At 38.7% G+C, this 16,953-nt stretch overlaps 1 protein-coding gene across 1 annotated transcript; it reads right to left on the bottom strand.

Annotated features, from left to right (window-relative positions):
• Nucleotides 1-7,429: 7,429 nt before the first annotated feature.
• On the bottom strand, nt 7,430-16,948 carry LOC139445604 (uncharacterized). Its single transcript, XM_071226767.1, has 7 exons — nt 16,809-16,948; nt 15,154-15,222; nt 13,090-13,158; nt 12,298-12,392; nt 10,909-11,008; nt 9,200-9,337; nt 7,430-8,318 (listed from the first exon to the last, which is right to left on the bottom strand). The coding sequence occupies exons 1-7, from the start codon at nt 16,866-16,868 to the stop codon at nt 8,061-8,063; spliced, it is 789 nt and encodes a 262-aa protein (XP_071082868.1). The 5' UTR covers nt 16,869-16,948; the 3' UTR covers nt 7,430-8,060.
• Nucleotides 16,949-16,953: the final 5 nt, after the last annotated feature.

Here is a 16,953-nt window from a genome sequence, read left to right as displayed (position 1 = left end):
GGCTTTATGGCACTCATTTCAAATTGGCGACTACGCTTCGAAACATACTTTGACAAATTTTCGATTACAAATTTGAGACCTGAACAAAAGATCATTCTGGAATGGCTAATAGATGGTCTAGATTGTATGGATACAGTCGTTAAACCCGTAACTATTGTTCGGAGTTAAAGTTTTCGAGGCTGCATGATCAGAAATCACATTCCGACTGTCACTTTCATAATCTGGTAAGCGATGCTCTGAATGGTCGTATGAAAGGTCGTTCTGACGTGACCCGTAATGGGATGTCCTCAGATCTTTGTTTAGCGGTAGCGAGAACTGAGGTCTGATTTTAATGAGATTGCATTTACTGCTACTCTTTTATTTGACTGCTGCATACTGGAATAAAGCCAACCATGAGACATGTTGCATTGCAGTGATTTAGTTTTGCTTGATCGTAATAAATATGCATTTAATGACATGGTGTTTTAATATGATAACTATGATGGTATTTTTACTATGTTTAAATTGAAATATGTTACATTAACTTTTTTTCTAACTTGAATTGTATTAGATTGTTTTTTTAATGTAATGTTTAATTAAATCAAACATTTTTGTAAGTTTACTAGATAGTAAAGTTGTGATCATTTTCTGAACAAACATTGACAATGACATTATGTTGCTTAGTGTTGTTTAATTATGGAATTATCTGTTTCAATAAGGTTCGTCAGAAAATGATAATTGGGTACCCATCATTTTGTCTTGACATGTTTATCATGTTTATGATGTCAGTAGTATTTTTCTTTATGTTCACACACTATTTAAGACATACAACATATACTGATTTTCTCTTTTTTCTTTTTAAATGACATGGCTTACACTTGAATATTTTAGGGGAAGTTACAGCTTTGGTAAATTACAGGCTGGGTAACAAATTGGTGGCAGGTGACCAAGTTATAACACTTTTCCCTCGGGGTAATTCACATATATATGGGTCAATATAGACTGTATCAACCAGGTCACTGATTTTAAGTTATGGCTTGCCCTTTGTCAATCCTGCTTGTGAAATGACCAAATGATAAGGTACAAAACTTAGTTTCCTACTCTCTATGATAAGGTACAAAACCTAGTTTCGAGCAACCTATGATAAGGTACAAAACTTAGTTTCCTACTCTCTATGATAAGGTACAAGTCTTAGTTTCCTACTCTCTATGATAAGGTACAAGTCTTAGTTTCCTACTCTCTATGATAAGGTACAAGTCTTAGTTTCCTACTCTCTGTGATAAGGTTGTCCCACCTTGAACCATGAGAGGGAGGTTTGTCTGAGTTGGTCACTTGCTGCTTTTTCAGGAGGGAGCAGGCCGTCATTGGTTGTGGAGGCTCCGGCATGGTGTCTGTTGGAACACGGATCTAACAAACACAGCCCTGAAGTTTGGATGATGTTGTATAAAAGATGTCTGTAAGAATTCCCTGATCAAGTGATAATAATTCATATGTCACATTTATGAATTCTAAATTTCATATCTCGAAGTGAAAATTTGATCTCATATTTCACATGCTACAGTGTATTTACATTGATTATTATTAAAAATGACAGCTTTTTACAATTATACAATTGTACATTTATGAAACAAGTTCAAAACCAGTTAAAATCAGTTTCTGTGGGGATAAATGTCTTTTATATACCCAGTCAGTTTTGTTGTTGTATCTTTGTGATCAGTGAAAACACATGACAGATGGGTCGTCGTCCATCACACCACAATGCAAGCTACAGTCGATGCAATCAGCAAGTATGTGTGCAAAGACAGCTCAATGTAAATAAACTTGTTAGAAATACAGGCAAATACATAAGCAGCATGCTCCAGTCTCCAAGGCCCTCGGGTCATTGCATGAACTCTCATATTAATTACCTTCCAGTCCTGAGCAATATGGTCTGCTCGACCATCATGTGACAGTTAATTGTCCCATAAGTCTCCAAATCAGTTTGAAGCTCTCATATAACAGTGGAATATTTTAATCCTTGAATAACTCACCATTTAGTTTGAATAAATATCCAGGACCCATTCACTACCATAGCTTTGTTTTTAGCCTGATTTGATTGACGCGATGCTTAAGTACTGTCCAAAGACGTATATAGATATATAAAAGGTCTTTGTTCGAATTACCCTCCCAAGGGAGATAACTGGGCTAATATTGTGATCGTAAAGATGGTTATGACACTTCTTTAAACAAAGCTTTGGTTGTGAAGGTGCCAAGGGTATTTGTCTTGATAGAATGGCGACATTGTACTCTGGATAATTGGGGAAGGAGTTTTTGGTCTGGTTACCAGGATATTGAAGACAATTGTATGAATGTTTTCGATTAGGCTTTTCAGCAGTAAGTCAGCAGGAGAACAACAGCCATTTAGATGCAATAACTCGTTCAGCCTTAATGTAACTCTGTCCCAGCGCAGGCGCACTGACCACAAGACTGGGCGGAGTTGGTTGCCCTGTCAGGTCCTTTGAACATGCCTTTACAGACTTCCACAAGTTGGGCTAATAATCATGATAATTGCAGTGTTAGAAATACTCTAAACTTGTAGCTCATGATGAAATGTGTTTTGCTTATTCACATTACAACGTTGAAATTAATTAGTATCAGAAAGTATTATACACTGTAAAATACTATTATGTTACTAACACCTCAGAGTATTGTCAATTTCTTATACAAATATTAATATTTGAAATTCTTTTTAAATAATTAATTGTATATAAGAGTAATATTGTTATACTATTTGCTATTGAAAGTTTCTATGGAGTGTTTTTTTATCAATGTGCAGCCTTCAGAAATTCCTGTATTATAAATCTTGGGTGGCCTTTCCGTTGTTTTGAGCATCCACCCTTATGTACCAGGTTATATTATAGCTAAAATGGATAGAATTATCATTAAACCACCCGCACGTTATCAGAAATGAGCAGGCCACTGTAACTTGATAATGCCCTCATATTGCTTGACGACGGGCCATTATCACACCCATTGTTAGGTGACGTCATAGGGTAGGGATAGGTGACGTCACATATTATAGTGACGTCATCTGGTTTGTTCTATGACGTTTCCATATTTGTCAAATGTGGTCAGTGACATTCGCGTTGATTGCAGTAAATGTTTTAAAACCGATGTTGTTTCTTTTTATTTGATAAAAAATTCCATCCATTTTAGCTATAAAAATAGTCGGGTGTTTGGTATCAAGTCACCATGAAGGTCATGGCCAGGCAATGAAGGTCATTGACCCTAAAGACGCCAACATCAGTTCCTGTTGGAGAAAGATCTGTTGTGTTGTGCCTTGTCAGTTGTGCTGTGTACTGCAACATGATAGTTTAGCAGTAAAGAATGACTATGGTACTGTCGTGGTGATCTAACATGTCGGTGCAATCTGATACACATAGAACCTGTATGTTTGTCAGCCATGGTTAGGTATGTTTTGTGTTTTATTGGATTGTGTACCGGGAGGCTTCGATAAGTGCAAGCATCACTTTGTGAGACTGTCTTTCAGTGTGAACTGACCTGAAATCTTGTGGTACCCACCTTGGAAGAGGCTGTATTAGATTTCAGTTGGGGGCTGTAGTTCGTTCAGTTATTTATTTCCTAACTTAAGGAACTGTGTTGTAAGTGAGAGCACGTCATATTGCCAGAGATTGTACATGACATCTGATGTTGCCAGAGATTGTACCGGTAGAGTTCCTCCAAGATTGCCAGAGATTGTTTATAGTCTCTGATATTTGTATACGGTCTCTGATGGTACCAGATATTGGAGATGGTCTCTGATATTGCAAGAGATTGTATATGACCTCTGATATTGCCAGAGATTGTACATGACATCTGATGTTGCCAGAGATTATACTTGGCCTCTGATTTTACCAGAGATTGTACCGGCAGAGTTCCTCCAAGATTGCCAGAGATTGTTTATAGGCTCTGATATTTGTATACAGTCTCTGATGGTACCAGAGATTGTATATGGTCTCTGATATTGCCAGAGATTGAATATGGTCTCTGATATTGCCAGAGATTGAATATGGTCTCTGATATTGCCAGAGATTGAATATGGTCTCTGATATTGCCAGAGATTGTATGTGACCTCTGATATTACCAGAGATTGTATATGGTTACTGATATTGCCAGAGATTGTATATGGTCTCTGATGGTACCAGTGATTGTATATGGTCGTTGATATTGCCAGAGCTTGTATATGGTCTCTGATATTGCCAGAGCTTGTATATGTCACTGATATTGCCAGAGATTGTATGTGACATCTGAAATTGCCAGAGATTTTATCTTCAGTCTGTGATGGTACCAGAGATTGTATACAGTAAAAGATGTTCCCAGCCAGAGATTGCATCTTGTATTGTCTCTGGTGTTGCTTCATTCATACTTTATGTCCTAGATGCAGTACAATACCTGGCATATTACCAGGATATTTATTCTGTTTACTCATGAGCATATTTATATATATTCATTCACAAACATTTCTGTTGTGTATTCTTTCATTATCATCAGCCTTATTCAGAATGCATTAACAATCAATGATGCGAGAATGAAATGCTTACACAAGAATGTTTACCAAAGATTCCATTGAAATCGTTTACTTTGTATGCAACCTTTACAAATATGTCCTTATGCATTATGAGAGACATGCCTTCCAGAACATATGAGGCAGGAGGCGGTTGCCAAACGATTTCCTGTATAATATTTCCAATGGAGACTCGTGAGTATTGATATGCTGTTGACACAGTTGATGGGTAGAAATAGATTTATGTGCTTGTGGGACATCAGGGAAGCATGGACACATGAAGAGGGTGTTTCTTACCAGGAACCAATTATGTTCCAAATCTGAAATGATTAACTAATCCAAGGTGATTGACTCCTAATTGAGATTAAATAACTGTCACGATTCTTTTTAAGTTCTTTTCAAGTTGATCGAGGTCAGGCTAGAAATGATACTAGTTAAGGCATGTCTTTATTTCTTTTAAACAATTCAAGAATTTTACATGTCATGTGTTTTATGTGAGTGCATATACAGCAGATGTCGAATGTAGTGTGACCGTCAAGGGTGGTGCGACCGTTTGGGGTGATGTGACAATGGAGAGTGAAGGGCGATGTGACCATCAAGGGTGGAGTGATCATCGATGGTGATGTCATCTCGTAGTGTACATGGCTAAGGTGGATATCAGTGGGGAGAAGGGGTGTTGTAGTCCAAGTATTAATATCATGATGAAATAAACAAACTAGAAACAACAGGTCTTTTGTGTTTTTTTAACAACCGTGTTCTGATGCTGCTCCTCATATTGAGTGAGTGAACCAGTGAGTTGGATTTCTTTCTGTTTTGAACAGTATCCATGACAAGCGAGGCTAGTAATATAGAGAGCATTTACTAATGCAGATAACCGAAATCTGCATGGAAGTTTAAGAACCGGATGTTGATTTCATTACGTGATTTGACTGGACTAGGCATAAGCTTGTTAGTCAGGCCAAAATATAAAATTATTATTCAAGCCTAGTTTCGACTGGACTTTCTTAAGTCAGTTAACAAAGATGAAGAAATACTGTGAACACACATTTTATACTGGATATGTTGTAGAAATTTGGCTGACAAGACACTTTTTAGACTTGATGTATTACTGAAATTTTGCTGACAATACACATTTCAGACTGGATGTATTGCTGAAATATTGCTAACAACACACATTGTAGACTGGATGTATTGCTGAAATATTGCTAACAACACACATTTTAGACTGGATGTATTGCTGAAATATTGCTGACAACACACATTGTAGACTGTTGTAATGTAATATTGCTGACAACACACATTGTAGACTGTTGTAATAATGTAATATTGCTGACAACACACATTTTAGACTGTTGTAATAATGAAATATTGCTGACAACACACATTGTAGACTGTTGTAATGTAATATTGCTGACAACACACATTGTAGACTGTTGTAATAATGTAATATTGCTGACAACACACATTTTAGACTGTTGTAATAATGAAATATTGCTGACAACACACATTGTAGACTGTTGTAATGTAATATTGCTGACAACACACATTGTAGACTGTTGTAATAATGTAATATTGCTGACAACACACATTGTAGACTGTGGATGTAGTGATGTAATATTGCTGACAACACACATTGTAGACTGTGGATGTAGTGATGAAATATTGCTGACAACACACATTGTAGACTGTTGTATTGATGAAATATTGCCATGGTGATATGAGTGAAATATTGCTAAAATTGTAGACTTTATGAAGATACTGGAGGAATATTGTTTACTGCAGATGAAGCCCCTCCTTCCCTATCTTCACAAGTACGTTTAATTTCATCTCGAAAATCTTTCATAATTATATAAATTATTGTAATAGAACACAAGTGTATAGTCCACGAAGTCATCTATATCCCCCGTCCTTTGAAACATGTTATGGTTGCAAACCAGGTAATTGACCCAACATTTCTCTTAGCCCATGTCAAAATAGCTGCTATGGAAATTCTAAAATAAACATTTCTAAAACTCCTTAATATCGAGTGGCACCAGTTCAGTATGTGCCTTAAATATAGACATGCAATGTTTGGCAAGGAAATATTTAACTGTATATTTGTTATACTCCATAAGTGAAGTAAGATAGGTAATAGGGGTTCCACCCACCCTATATTAAAACTTAAATCCAACTTGTCATGGAAGTATAAACAACAAAAATTTCTAAAAGTGCTAAATATCAAAAGGCACTAGTTCAGTATGTGCCTGGTAGACATGCAAAGTTTTGTAAGAAAGTATTTAGCGTTTTTTGAGTTACGCTCCGGAAAGGAACACCACCCTTATAAAACCTAAGTCAAACTTGTTGCCATGGAAACGTAAAAAATAAAAATTTCTTAAATTCCTAAATAGCAAAAGGAACCAGTTCAGCATGAGTCTGATAGACATGCAAAGTTTCGTAGAATTTTTTTTACGGTTTCTGAGTTATGCTCCGGCAACAATTTCGGGGCACACACACGTACGCATTTACGGATGGATGGACGGAACCCATTTCAATATCCCCCGCCAACTTGGTTGGGGCAGGGGATAATAAAGAGGAGACCAGACATTTTCGAGAGACTTTTTTTTATTGTTTCTTGTAAATAATTTAAAACACACACACAACAAGCATAAGACATAGGTAAATTATAAGTAATACTGGTAAGTATACTGGGTACACTGATAATGCTGGGATATTGTAAAGCTGTAGAAACTCATGTACAGTCACTTACATAAGATGCAGATTATAAAACATCACAAGGGGATACCTTGCATCTTTCTTTCAAGTACCAATACTTGTGTATAGATATATAAGTCCATATATGTTAAAAATATCAATGTAACATAAATCCACTCCACTGATACCTGGCGTTGAACAGTAAGTCTTCAGCTCCCAGAGCTACAAACATTTGGTTAAAAAGGTACTGTAGGCAGAAAAAAATAGTCTGTTTCACTACATATTGTGTACATATTTTGGCAAGCGGACTCACAATGCATTGTAATGCTGAAATATCATCATGAAAGTTTCACACTCTCTGTTAATGACGATTTTTCACATAAAATTCTACTTGACAACTTCCTACATACAACCTTATGGGTGTTTTTGGCTTTCAAATAATTGTGTATCAAGGGAGATAACTCTCAAGGCCAGTATGACAATGCTGTTGGTGCACTGTGTTATCAAAGTTACTGATTCCTCACAGAAATTATCTGAGACATCACAATGAAAAATATTGTAAAAATGCATGAGATAAACAGTTCAAAAAACGATATACAATATCAAGTATAAATATAAACCAAAAAAAGAAAAATAATTCCGAGACATCAGGGATAGAATAATACAATTCTGAGACATTAACACATGATATTCTGATGTTAACCAATCTGAATGTCCACACCAGTAATCATTTTGAATGATCGGATTCCACACACCTCATCAGACATTCTCTCAGTGAAAGACCGACTTCAAACTGAAATCCAGCAACTATGTACAATATCACAAACTGTATACACCACCATCATATCTAGTATGCAAACCCTGATGCATCAAGAGATGGGAAGCCCGTTGGGGCCGGGGCGCCACTGTGTCTGCCCAGGGGCGGGGCTCCCCCTGGGTATGTTGGTACACTGTCTATAGTGGCGGGGAAGCCAACATGTCCTGGGTAGCCTCGGGTCTCTGCATAGCTCTTGTCCTTGGGGTACATGTACGATGGATGATTTGAGTACATGGATGCCATGGAATTAGTTTTCGCTGTTACTGGAATCTCAATCTGGCCTTGACCCTGGAGACAGATTGTAACAGAGTGAGTGGTTGAATTGAGTGAGTGGTTGAGGTTGAGTGGTTGAGTGAGTGTTTGAGGTTGAGTGAGTGAGTGAGTGAGTGAGTGAGTGGGTGGTTGAGTGAGTGAGTGAGTGAGTGAGTGCCCCTGATACAGAGTGTACCAAGAGTGCGTCTTAATCTGTTTATCTATTGTAAGTCAGACTCTGCTAAAAGTTTATTTCATCAGGATATTTCTTTTTTAATACTTAAGGTCAATCATTAAATCATTAACTTGACCATCACCATTCGTTTTTCAAAATCAATGTTTTCTATCCACTGGGATTTGCTATAAACAAGTTACGTTTTACGCTCCAAACATAGGGAGTGTTTATTGCAGCAGCTGCATCCAAGCTCCCATTGCTGGCTTGATGTCATGTAAACATGAGTGAGTGAGTGAGTTGATTTAACTCCGCTTCTAACAGTATTCCAGTTACATCATGGCATGATGCTGGTCTTACATAGGTGGATCCAGACAGGGTGTCCAGGAGGTCCGGACCCCCTCCTACCCCCTTTGTAAAACAAAATGTGGTATGCTGCAGGCAGTAAAATCATCTGAGAGAAGATTTCGTTATTTTGGACCCCTCCCTTTAAAAATGCTGGATCTGCCCCTGTAAGACCGGGTATGGTGCTGACAAACCTAGAAACATAATTGGGCTGAACCAGGATTTGAATTCACAATCATAGGTTTCTGGCATGCCCAAGGGATGCAACTCTAATTGAACCACCCATGCCCCCCATGTAAACACGATATATCACAGTAACATTTCAAACTCATTTGCTTCTCCCTAAGACTTTCCCCATCAAAGACTGTAGCTTCAAAACCAAATGAGGCGACTGACTTACGGCCATGCTGAGAGTCTGGTGCAGGAGGCCCCCGTACAGGTGTGGCACCAGGGGGCGGGACTGCGTGTACAGACCCCCCAGGGCTGCATACCCCTGGTGACCTCCAGCCGGAACCTTGTCAGCCACATCGGAGCGTACCTGCAATAGGCGGAACATGTGAGACACACACAAACATAGGTACACTTAGGGCTGGGACGAGTCCCACTTTACTACCCGGGTACCCACTCCCCTATTACCTGATCCTACCCGGGTACCCGCTGTAGGTCTCAAGAGATAGGTATAATCTGTCTGACTAGGAAAAGTTTGCCCTCACAAAATGTATTTAGATACACGTTTTAAACAATCGGGTCATGCATACACTGAAGTTTACTGCATGAAGTTTTATCTTTATTCAAACATATAAACGTCATAAGGAATGGGTGCATAGTCAGAAAGAAATGGGAACACTAGTGACTTGTAGTGTAACCATAGAGTCTTAGATAAGTTTTGTCATGAAACAATTTATCATGTGACTAACCACGGGTCTGGGTAGTGCTATGGGTACCCAGGTCCTACTCAGTACCCACCTGACCGAGGACCCGAGTTACCCATCCCAGCCCTAGTATCATCTTCCTGAGGCAAGGGAGTTAACTGACTATACAAGTCCAGTTTCCACCCTTGCCGAACTAGGGTGGTATTATGGAGTTTTTAACAGTTAAGTGTTTTTATGAGCACCTGATAGCTAAACAATCATTGTGTGCTGTTCAAATTAAAAAAACATGTGCAAGACTATCATGTTCCTAACAAACATGCAAATATCTAAACTGTTTGTTTGTTTGTTGTTTAATGCCGCACTCAGCAATTAGGGCCATATGACGGCGGTCTGTAAATAATCAAGTTCGGACCAGACAGTTCAGTGATTGACATCATGAGCATCGATCCACGCTTTTGGGATACGATGACATGCATCAACCAAGTCAGCGCGCCTGACCAACCGATCTCGTTAGTCGCCTCTTACGACAAATGTAGGATAACATTCTGTGACATGAATCAGGTGACTGTTTAATTTATGCACATAACATGACACGCCTACAAAGTCAGTAGCCAATCACCGGAGAGTATGATAAAAACATAGTTCATAGGACCTGTCAATCAAGGCAAGAGGAGTGAAGTTCTGCAACAGTCAGATGGTAATGAAACGGAACAAATATGTTTGGGAAAAGGCGTCTGTTTTAAATGACAAGGTCAGATACCGCCAGATTCAAACATTAGTTCCATGAGAACGGGAAGACACAGTTGGAAAAATGCTAGTTAGAAATGAAACCTGAAGACATGATAGTTGTGGAACCAAGGCGAGTGGGAAAAAACAGGAGAGCGAGCCTGCATGTTAGCTGTTTAATTCTCAGCCTTCAATCTCAAAGAGGTGTTTGGACAATGAATGTGCATGAATTTCGCTCAATGTCCTGTGCATGACGATACACGTGAGCAGAAAGGGAATTCCCTTGACTGTAATACTGCGATTCCCCGACATTCCGTAGTAATAAAAGTAGTATGCCTCGGTGGGCGTCGCTTAACCTTTTACATTCATTGGGAAATGAATGAAATAACATGTGACCAATTCAGCTAATCAGAATGCAGGAATTTCAATGAACACAACGAAAATTTAATTATAACAAAATGGTGATGTAATACACTGGATAATCCAGGATGCCGGTGGATGATGAACTCACAGTTTGAAGTATCTGCAATGCCTGGTGCTTGTCGTGCTCAAACGGGAAAGCACTCAAGATGTACTCCTCCCCGAGTCTGGTTTGATAATCTGTCAAAACCCTGCAAGAAGCAAACAGTGAGAGGATGGGTGAGTAGGGTGGGTGAGTAGGATGGTAAGTAGGATGGGTGAGTAGGATGGTAAGTAGGATGGGTGAGTAGGATTGTAAGTAGGATGGGCGAGTAGGATGGGTGAGTAGGGTGGGTGAGTAGGATGGGTGAGTAGGGTGGGTGAGTAGGATGGGCGAGTAGGATGGGTGGGTGGGTAGGGTGGGTGGATAGGGTGGGTGAGTAGGGTGGGTGAGTAGGATGGGTAGGTAGGGTGGGTGAGTAGGATGGGAGGGTAGGATGGTAAGTAGGGTGGGTGAGTAGGATGGTGAATAGGATTGATGAGTAGGATGGTGAGTAGGATGGGTGAGTTGGGTGGGTGAGTAGGATGGGTGAGTAGGATGGTGAGTAGGATGGACGAGTAAGGTGGGTGAGTAGGATGGTAAATAGGATGGTATGTAGGATGGGTGAGTAGGGTGGGTGAGTAGGATGGTAAGTAGGGTGGATGAGTAGGATGGGTTTTATGCTTCTTTAATCATATTTCAGCTTCAAGCGGAGGAAAGGCTATAGCGTTTTTGACTGTTGACATTTACCACTTTAATTTTAAATTAGTGATCCCGAATCAAAGATGATCATCAGGCCAGGCATTTTTTTATTTCTTGGTTTGAGGATTTTTTAAAGAAAATTCCTGGTTGCTCAGCTGAGAGAAAATAAAATAAATAGACATTTCATTTTTATTTTAATTCTTGAGAAAGTTATCTGAAAATATTGCCATGAATGCAGTGTTAGTTAAGTGTGTCTTGCAGTTAAACCAATTGTCACCTATTGTCTTGCAGTTTTAACCTTTTTTCTTGAATGCAAAGTGGTGGTGAACAAATGAGTATTCATTCAGCGTAAGCAAAAATAGTGATTATTCATAAAAATAATTTCCGCATTTCATTTTTGTATTATCAATCCATAAACCAATTGTTCTCAATTTTGTCAGGGCAACTGTTGGATTCAAACCTAGGAAGATTGGATCCTGCCTCAAGTACAACACAGAAATCTCTAATAATTACAGGCAGGTACTTAATGTACTCTTGTTGAGGGAGAAAGTGAAGGAAACTGCACATGATTTTGAAGGCTGAAATTCCTCTGGGTGATACAAATGCCTGATAATAGGATTTTTTGCAGCTGTTTATTAAATATGGAAATTTTGTATTGTGCTAAATAACAGTCCGCAGAAATCCTATGTTTCAAACAAATGCATGTGTTTTCCCAATAATCCATCAGCATCTTTCCATCTGACCTTGACATTCACCTACCTCTTGACACAGTTCAGTACTATGAGTTTGTCGTTGTGGACGCTCACAGCGCCGATAATGTCACGGGAATCCTTGCAGGTCATCCGACAAAGTCGCTGAAACACATTCACTGTGTCAACAGTTTGTATGATTTAGTCGCAGTCTTATCTCCACTAGCTTTGTTTACCTGGATTAAATCAATGCCTTTTTTCATTAATTAACAATGATTCTTTACCATACGCAATATGATCATATAACTAATACCGTATTCGACGTAATAAGTGCCCCGCTCTAATAAGCGCCCACGGCGATATTTGCTAATATATTGCCACATGAACAATCCCAATTTCCGATTGATCGATGTAAACAAGATTTATTCATTCGCATATAATACGCACTCATGTGTTATATGCACCATTAATATGGGCAATTAAATTCTGGAAAAATATATCTGCCGTACATAAACATTTCAGGCTGTCAGCATAAACCACGAAATTTATCTTTCAACTCTGTTTTTTCCACCAATATAACATTCTAAAAAGAGCCCCCTGTTTCTAATTTTGAGAGAACCCTGGGCGCTTATTACGTCGAATACGGTATACAATGGTGGTCAAACTTTAAACTTCTTTGTCTTTAACTTCGTGGATATTGCAGTCTGTGCCATATAGTTTTGAGTCCCCTCGCCTGGTAAAGTCCCTTGGCTTCATATAAAGATGGTTATAGTGTTAAAACATGGACTATTCTAAGTTGAGCATACTAGACCCAAAAACATTTTCCTAGACCATGAAATTCATATTTTTTAGGTCTACTTACTGGCTCCAGGATCTGGATGGCCTTGACCTTGTCAGCAGGGCAGGCTAACGCATACAAAACCTTGGCTGCCTGTAGAGAGAACACCTTATAGCTGTGTGATTTCAATTATATCAACATTGTTCTTGTTTTAATTCTTCACTTGTAATACATATTTTCTAAGAAACTGTACAACTTAATGAATAACAACTTCTTGTTTATTGTACTTTATTGTGACGTTTCAATGTTTGTTTGGTTGTTTGTTGTTTAACGCTGCAATCAGTAATATTCCAGCTCTATAAGTGTGGTCTGTAAAAAATCGAGTCTGGAGCAGACAATCCAGTGAATGACATCATGTGCATCAATCCACACAATTGGGATGCAATGACATGCATCAACCAAGTCAGCAAGTCTGACCACCTGATTCCGTTAGTCGCCTCTTACGACAAGCAGAGTCGCCTTTATGGCAAGCATGGGTTGCTGTAGACCTATTCTACCCCGGATCTTCACAGGTCACGTTTCGATGCCGATTCTTACACTCCATTATGAGTAAGAATTCACAAAATTATCGTAGGGCTAAGACTATCGCAACTCACATACTTTAACAGACTAACGACCCCGCTACAATACGATCGCCTTGTGGAATGGGCCTTACACCTCAAAGTTTACAATAACGTCACAAATCCCTGTTGCAAGATCCATCGGCGAAACAATGTCATGTGATGTCAGCCTAGCAACAAGGTTGCTGGGATCATCAAGTGTGCATAAGCTCCTCTCAGTGATCTATCAACTCCACACACAGTGTCGTTGAATAAGCCAGGGGATGTTGAGAGCTTTCAATATTTGTTCGTGAAACGTGTTCCGAGAGTACATAAGCACGCGTTTTGGTATTACACAATGTGTAATACAGCTGTATGTTTATTAAACGGGTGATCTCTTCAGGGGCAAGTAATAAAGACAGATGCACAACAACCTTCAGTTCTTCAGCATCGTCAAGCAGAAAGAAGCAGACCTGAATCATCAACTTCGACCCGGTCTAATAGTAACTGACTTTGAAACAGCTGCCCACCAAGCTGCCACAAATATGTTCCAGTGCTAACTTAAGTGGTGTATGTTACACTATTGTCAAGCTATATGGCGAAGTGTTCAGCGGTTTGGTCTATAAGCCAGATTTGCCAGTGACCCTTTGGTAAATTTTGCCGAGCCTGTGCCTTGCCCCCTGTGAGACCTACTGACAATGAGTATGTTTGTGTTCATGCCCTTGAAGAAATGGACCATACCGATGTTGCAGTGCAGGCTTTCACTGATGTTACCGAGCAGTGGGTTGACAGACCCAGAAGAAATGTGTTGAACCTTTGAAACAGCAGGCTCTCGAACCCAAACCATGTTGAAGGGTGGCACGCAAGGTTGAACAAAATTGGACATTCTCACTCAAACTTATTTAGGTTTATTGACATTTTGAAGATGATAGCAGATGCATAGCAAACTTGTGATCAGCCAACTTGTACGGGGTGGCAAACAGACGCATAGGAAGAAGCAATCTTATTAAAATCAGATCTTAGTTTTCGCTACTCTATAACAAAGATCTGAGGACATCCCATTAAGGGTCACTTCAGAACAACCTTTCGCGAACTTTGACCGACCAATGAAATGACTGACAGGAAATTGACATAGCCAATCACAAGGCAGCTTTCTCGAGCTTTATGACACAAGTTTCAAAATGGCGACTACGCTTCGAAACATATTTTGACCTATTCTTGATTAAAAATTCAAAACTGATGAAAAGAACATTCTGGAATGGCTTGTAGATGGTCTAAAATGTATGGATATAATCATAAAACCTGTAACTGTCGTTCGGATTACCCTCTGTTAAATCTTTCTAGGTTGCATGATTAGAAAACACATTCCATCCGTCACTTTCATGATCTGGTAAGTGACGCTCTGATTGGTCGGAAGAAAGCTAATGGGATGTCCTCAGATCTTTGTTTAGCGGTAGCGAGAACTAAGATCTGATTTTAATGAGATCGACTCGGGACTGGCTAGCTACAAGAGCATGTAGAAAACTGAAGACAAAGACTGATAACTCACCTGTGCTGAACTAAAATATCCCCTGGAACTGTACAGTTTCTTCAGCTTATTTTGTGCTCCATTTGTTTCCTTGAAAAAATATTAAAAAATCAATAAAGGTCAGCAAGTCTTATCAGTGATTAAGAGTCTGTGGTGTTTGTACTATTAACCCATTTTAACCATAAACAGTTTGTAGTTTCCAGCCGGGAGATCAATTTTTAAAATTTGTGATAGATTATTTCCCCATATAATAGTTCATTTTTATGAATTTATGGAAATGACCTTGAGTGTGAGTTTATGCATTTTGGGGGGTTTATTTTGTAAAGTAGGTAAGTGATCATTCTTGAGTATTGCTACTTAATGTATTTTAACCATATAAGGGATACAGAGAATGGATCATTGTTTACTTTTCAAACCGAATCCCTGCACTACCTTTTCATTCATGCAAAGATTCTGCTTATAGGGTCTTTTCTTTCCTGGTAAGTTATTTTCATTACTGTTTTCCAAAAAGTTCTTTCAAAGAAATGTCAGCTTTGAATTTGATGTCTTTGATACCTTAATTAAGTCTTGTTCCACTGACAAACATTAAGGTTAAGTTTATAACACAGTTTTATGCAGATTCTGAGAATTTGGAAATAATGAATTTTTGCAATAGCATCTTCAACTGCCAGAGATGAATAACAATCAAGATATTGTAAACAAATCTAAATTCGCTTAAATAAAGATTTGTGATATTGAAGACATTGTCAAATTTGATGTCATAATGAAGTTGTACCTTGTTATGGTACTCCTGCATTATACCGGACACCTATCCACCATGTTTGTTTGATGCTACTGATAAAGCTGCATGTGACAGCATCACTATTTGACAAATAGAGCGATAAAGCGATAAAGCTCAAAATAAGCTGAAAATACTCCCCTTGCATTTGTATGGTTTAACAAGACTAAACCTTGACATTGAATATCAAAGCGTTGCACAAACATTGAAAATTAGAAATCAACATAAAAAAATACTTGAAAATAATGTTCCATAATGGCGCACTATAACCTCATCGTTGACATCCGTCAGAGCCTGATGTCAGTGAACACGTATTTTCCATCCACTTTTGTAATTTAACAATACATTTAGTTAGAAAAGCATTTAATTCCAGCCATTGTTACAAACCGCCTGTTATTTTCGCATGGCAACAAAAATGGCATCTGAAAACCTAAAAACTGTTGCCAAGGAGAGAGCTGAGGCACATCCCTACCAAAATGGCGGAAGTTGTCTGGTTGCCTGCTTTCTGACACTTGTTACTAGACACAATACTGGTATTAAATGTCAGGCAGCTCTAGTATTACATGACAAACGGGGAAACAACCACTAGTCTAGAGAATAGTCTGTGATTAGTAAATTCATCAAGCACTAGTGACATTTCCTTGTGGACTACCACTTTTAGCATTAGGTTGATGGCAACTCAGACATTCACCGATAATTAGGCTTATCACGTCATATGTGACCATGGGAATTGTCTTATTACTAAACATTGCGACTAGCTATTACAAAAAAACGCCATTACTTTTTTTTATAACACAGGCTATGACTCTTCATTTAAAAAAATTAGCAGACGAATCTTTTCAACATCGATTTTAGGTTGTTTACCCTAGAAACGAACCTATATTATTGAAATATATACCTGATTTATACTGGCAAGCAGGTTGGTGAAAGAAGCGTCATCTAAACATTCTTTTGCCATCGTGCAGTTACTTATTTCCAGCCTCGGGAAGCAGGTAATCACAATATTGTCAACAGCTTGTCACTGCAATGCTACCTGGCAACAC

This window comes from Haliotis cracherodii, unplaced genomic scaffold (assembly GCF_022045235.1).
Source record: "Haliotis cracherodii isolate W230 unplaced genomic scaffold, xgHalCrac1.p SCAF_10, whole genome shotgun sequence".
NCBI classification, from domain to species: Eukaryota; Metazoa; Mollusca; class Gastropoda; order Lepetellida; family Haliotidae; genus Haliotis; species Haliotis cracherodii.
The sequence above is the reverse complement of the archived record's forward strand: the minus strand, read 5'-3'. Positions and strand labels throughout refer to the sequence as shown.

Coding starts and splice junctions, on each gene's coding strand:
- LOC139445604 (XM_071226767.1), bottom strand. CDS start 16,868: ATGGCAAAAGAATGTTTAGATGACGCTTCTTTCACCAACCTGCTTGCC. Junction 12,393..13,089: donor CCATCCAGATCCTGGAGCCA/GTAAGTAGACCT, acceptor AATGTGTTTCAG/CGACTTTGTCGGATGACCTG. Junction 11,009..12,297: donor GTACTGAACTGTGTCAAGAG/GTAGGTGAATGT, acceptor TGCTTCTTGCAG/GGTTTTGACAGATTATCAAA.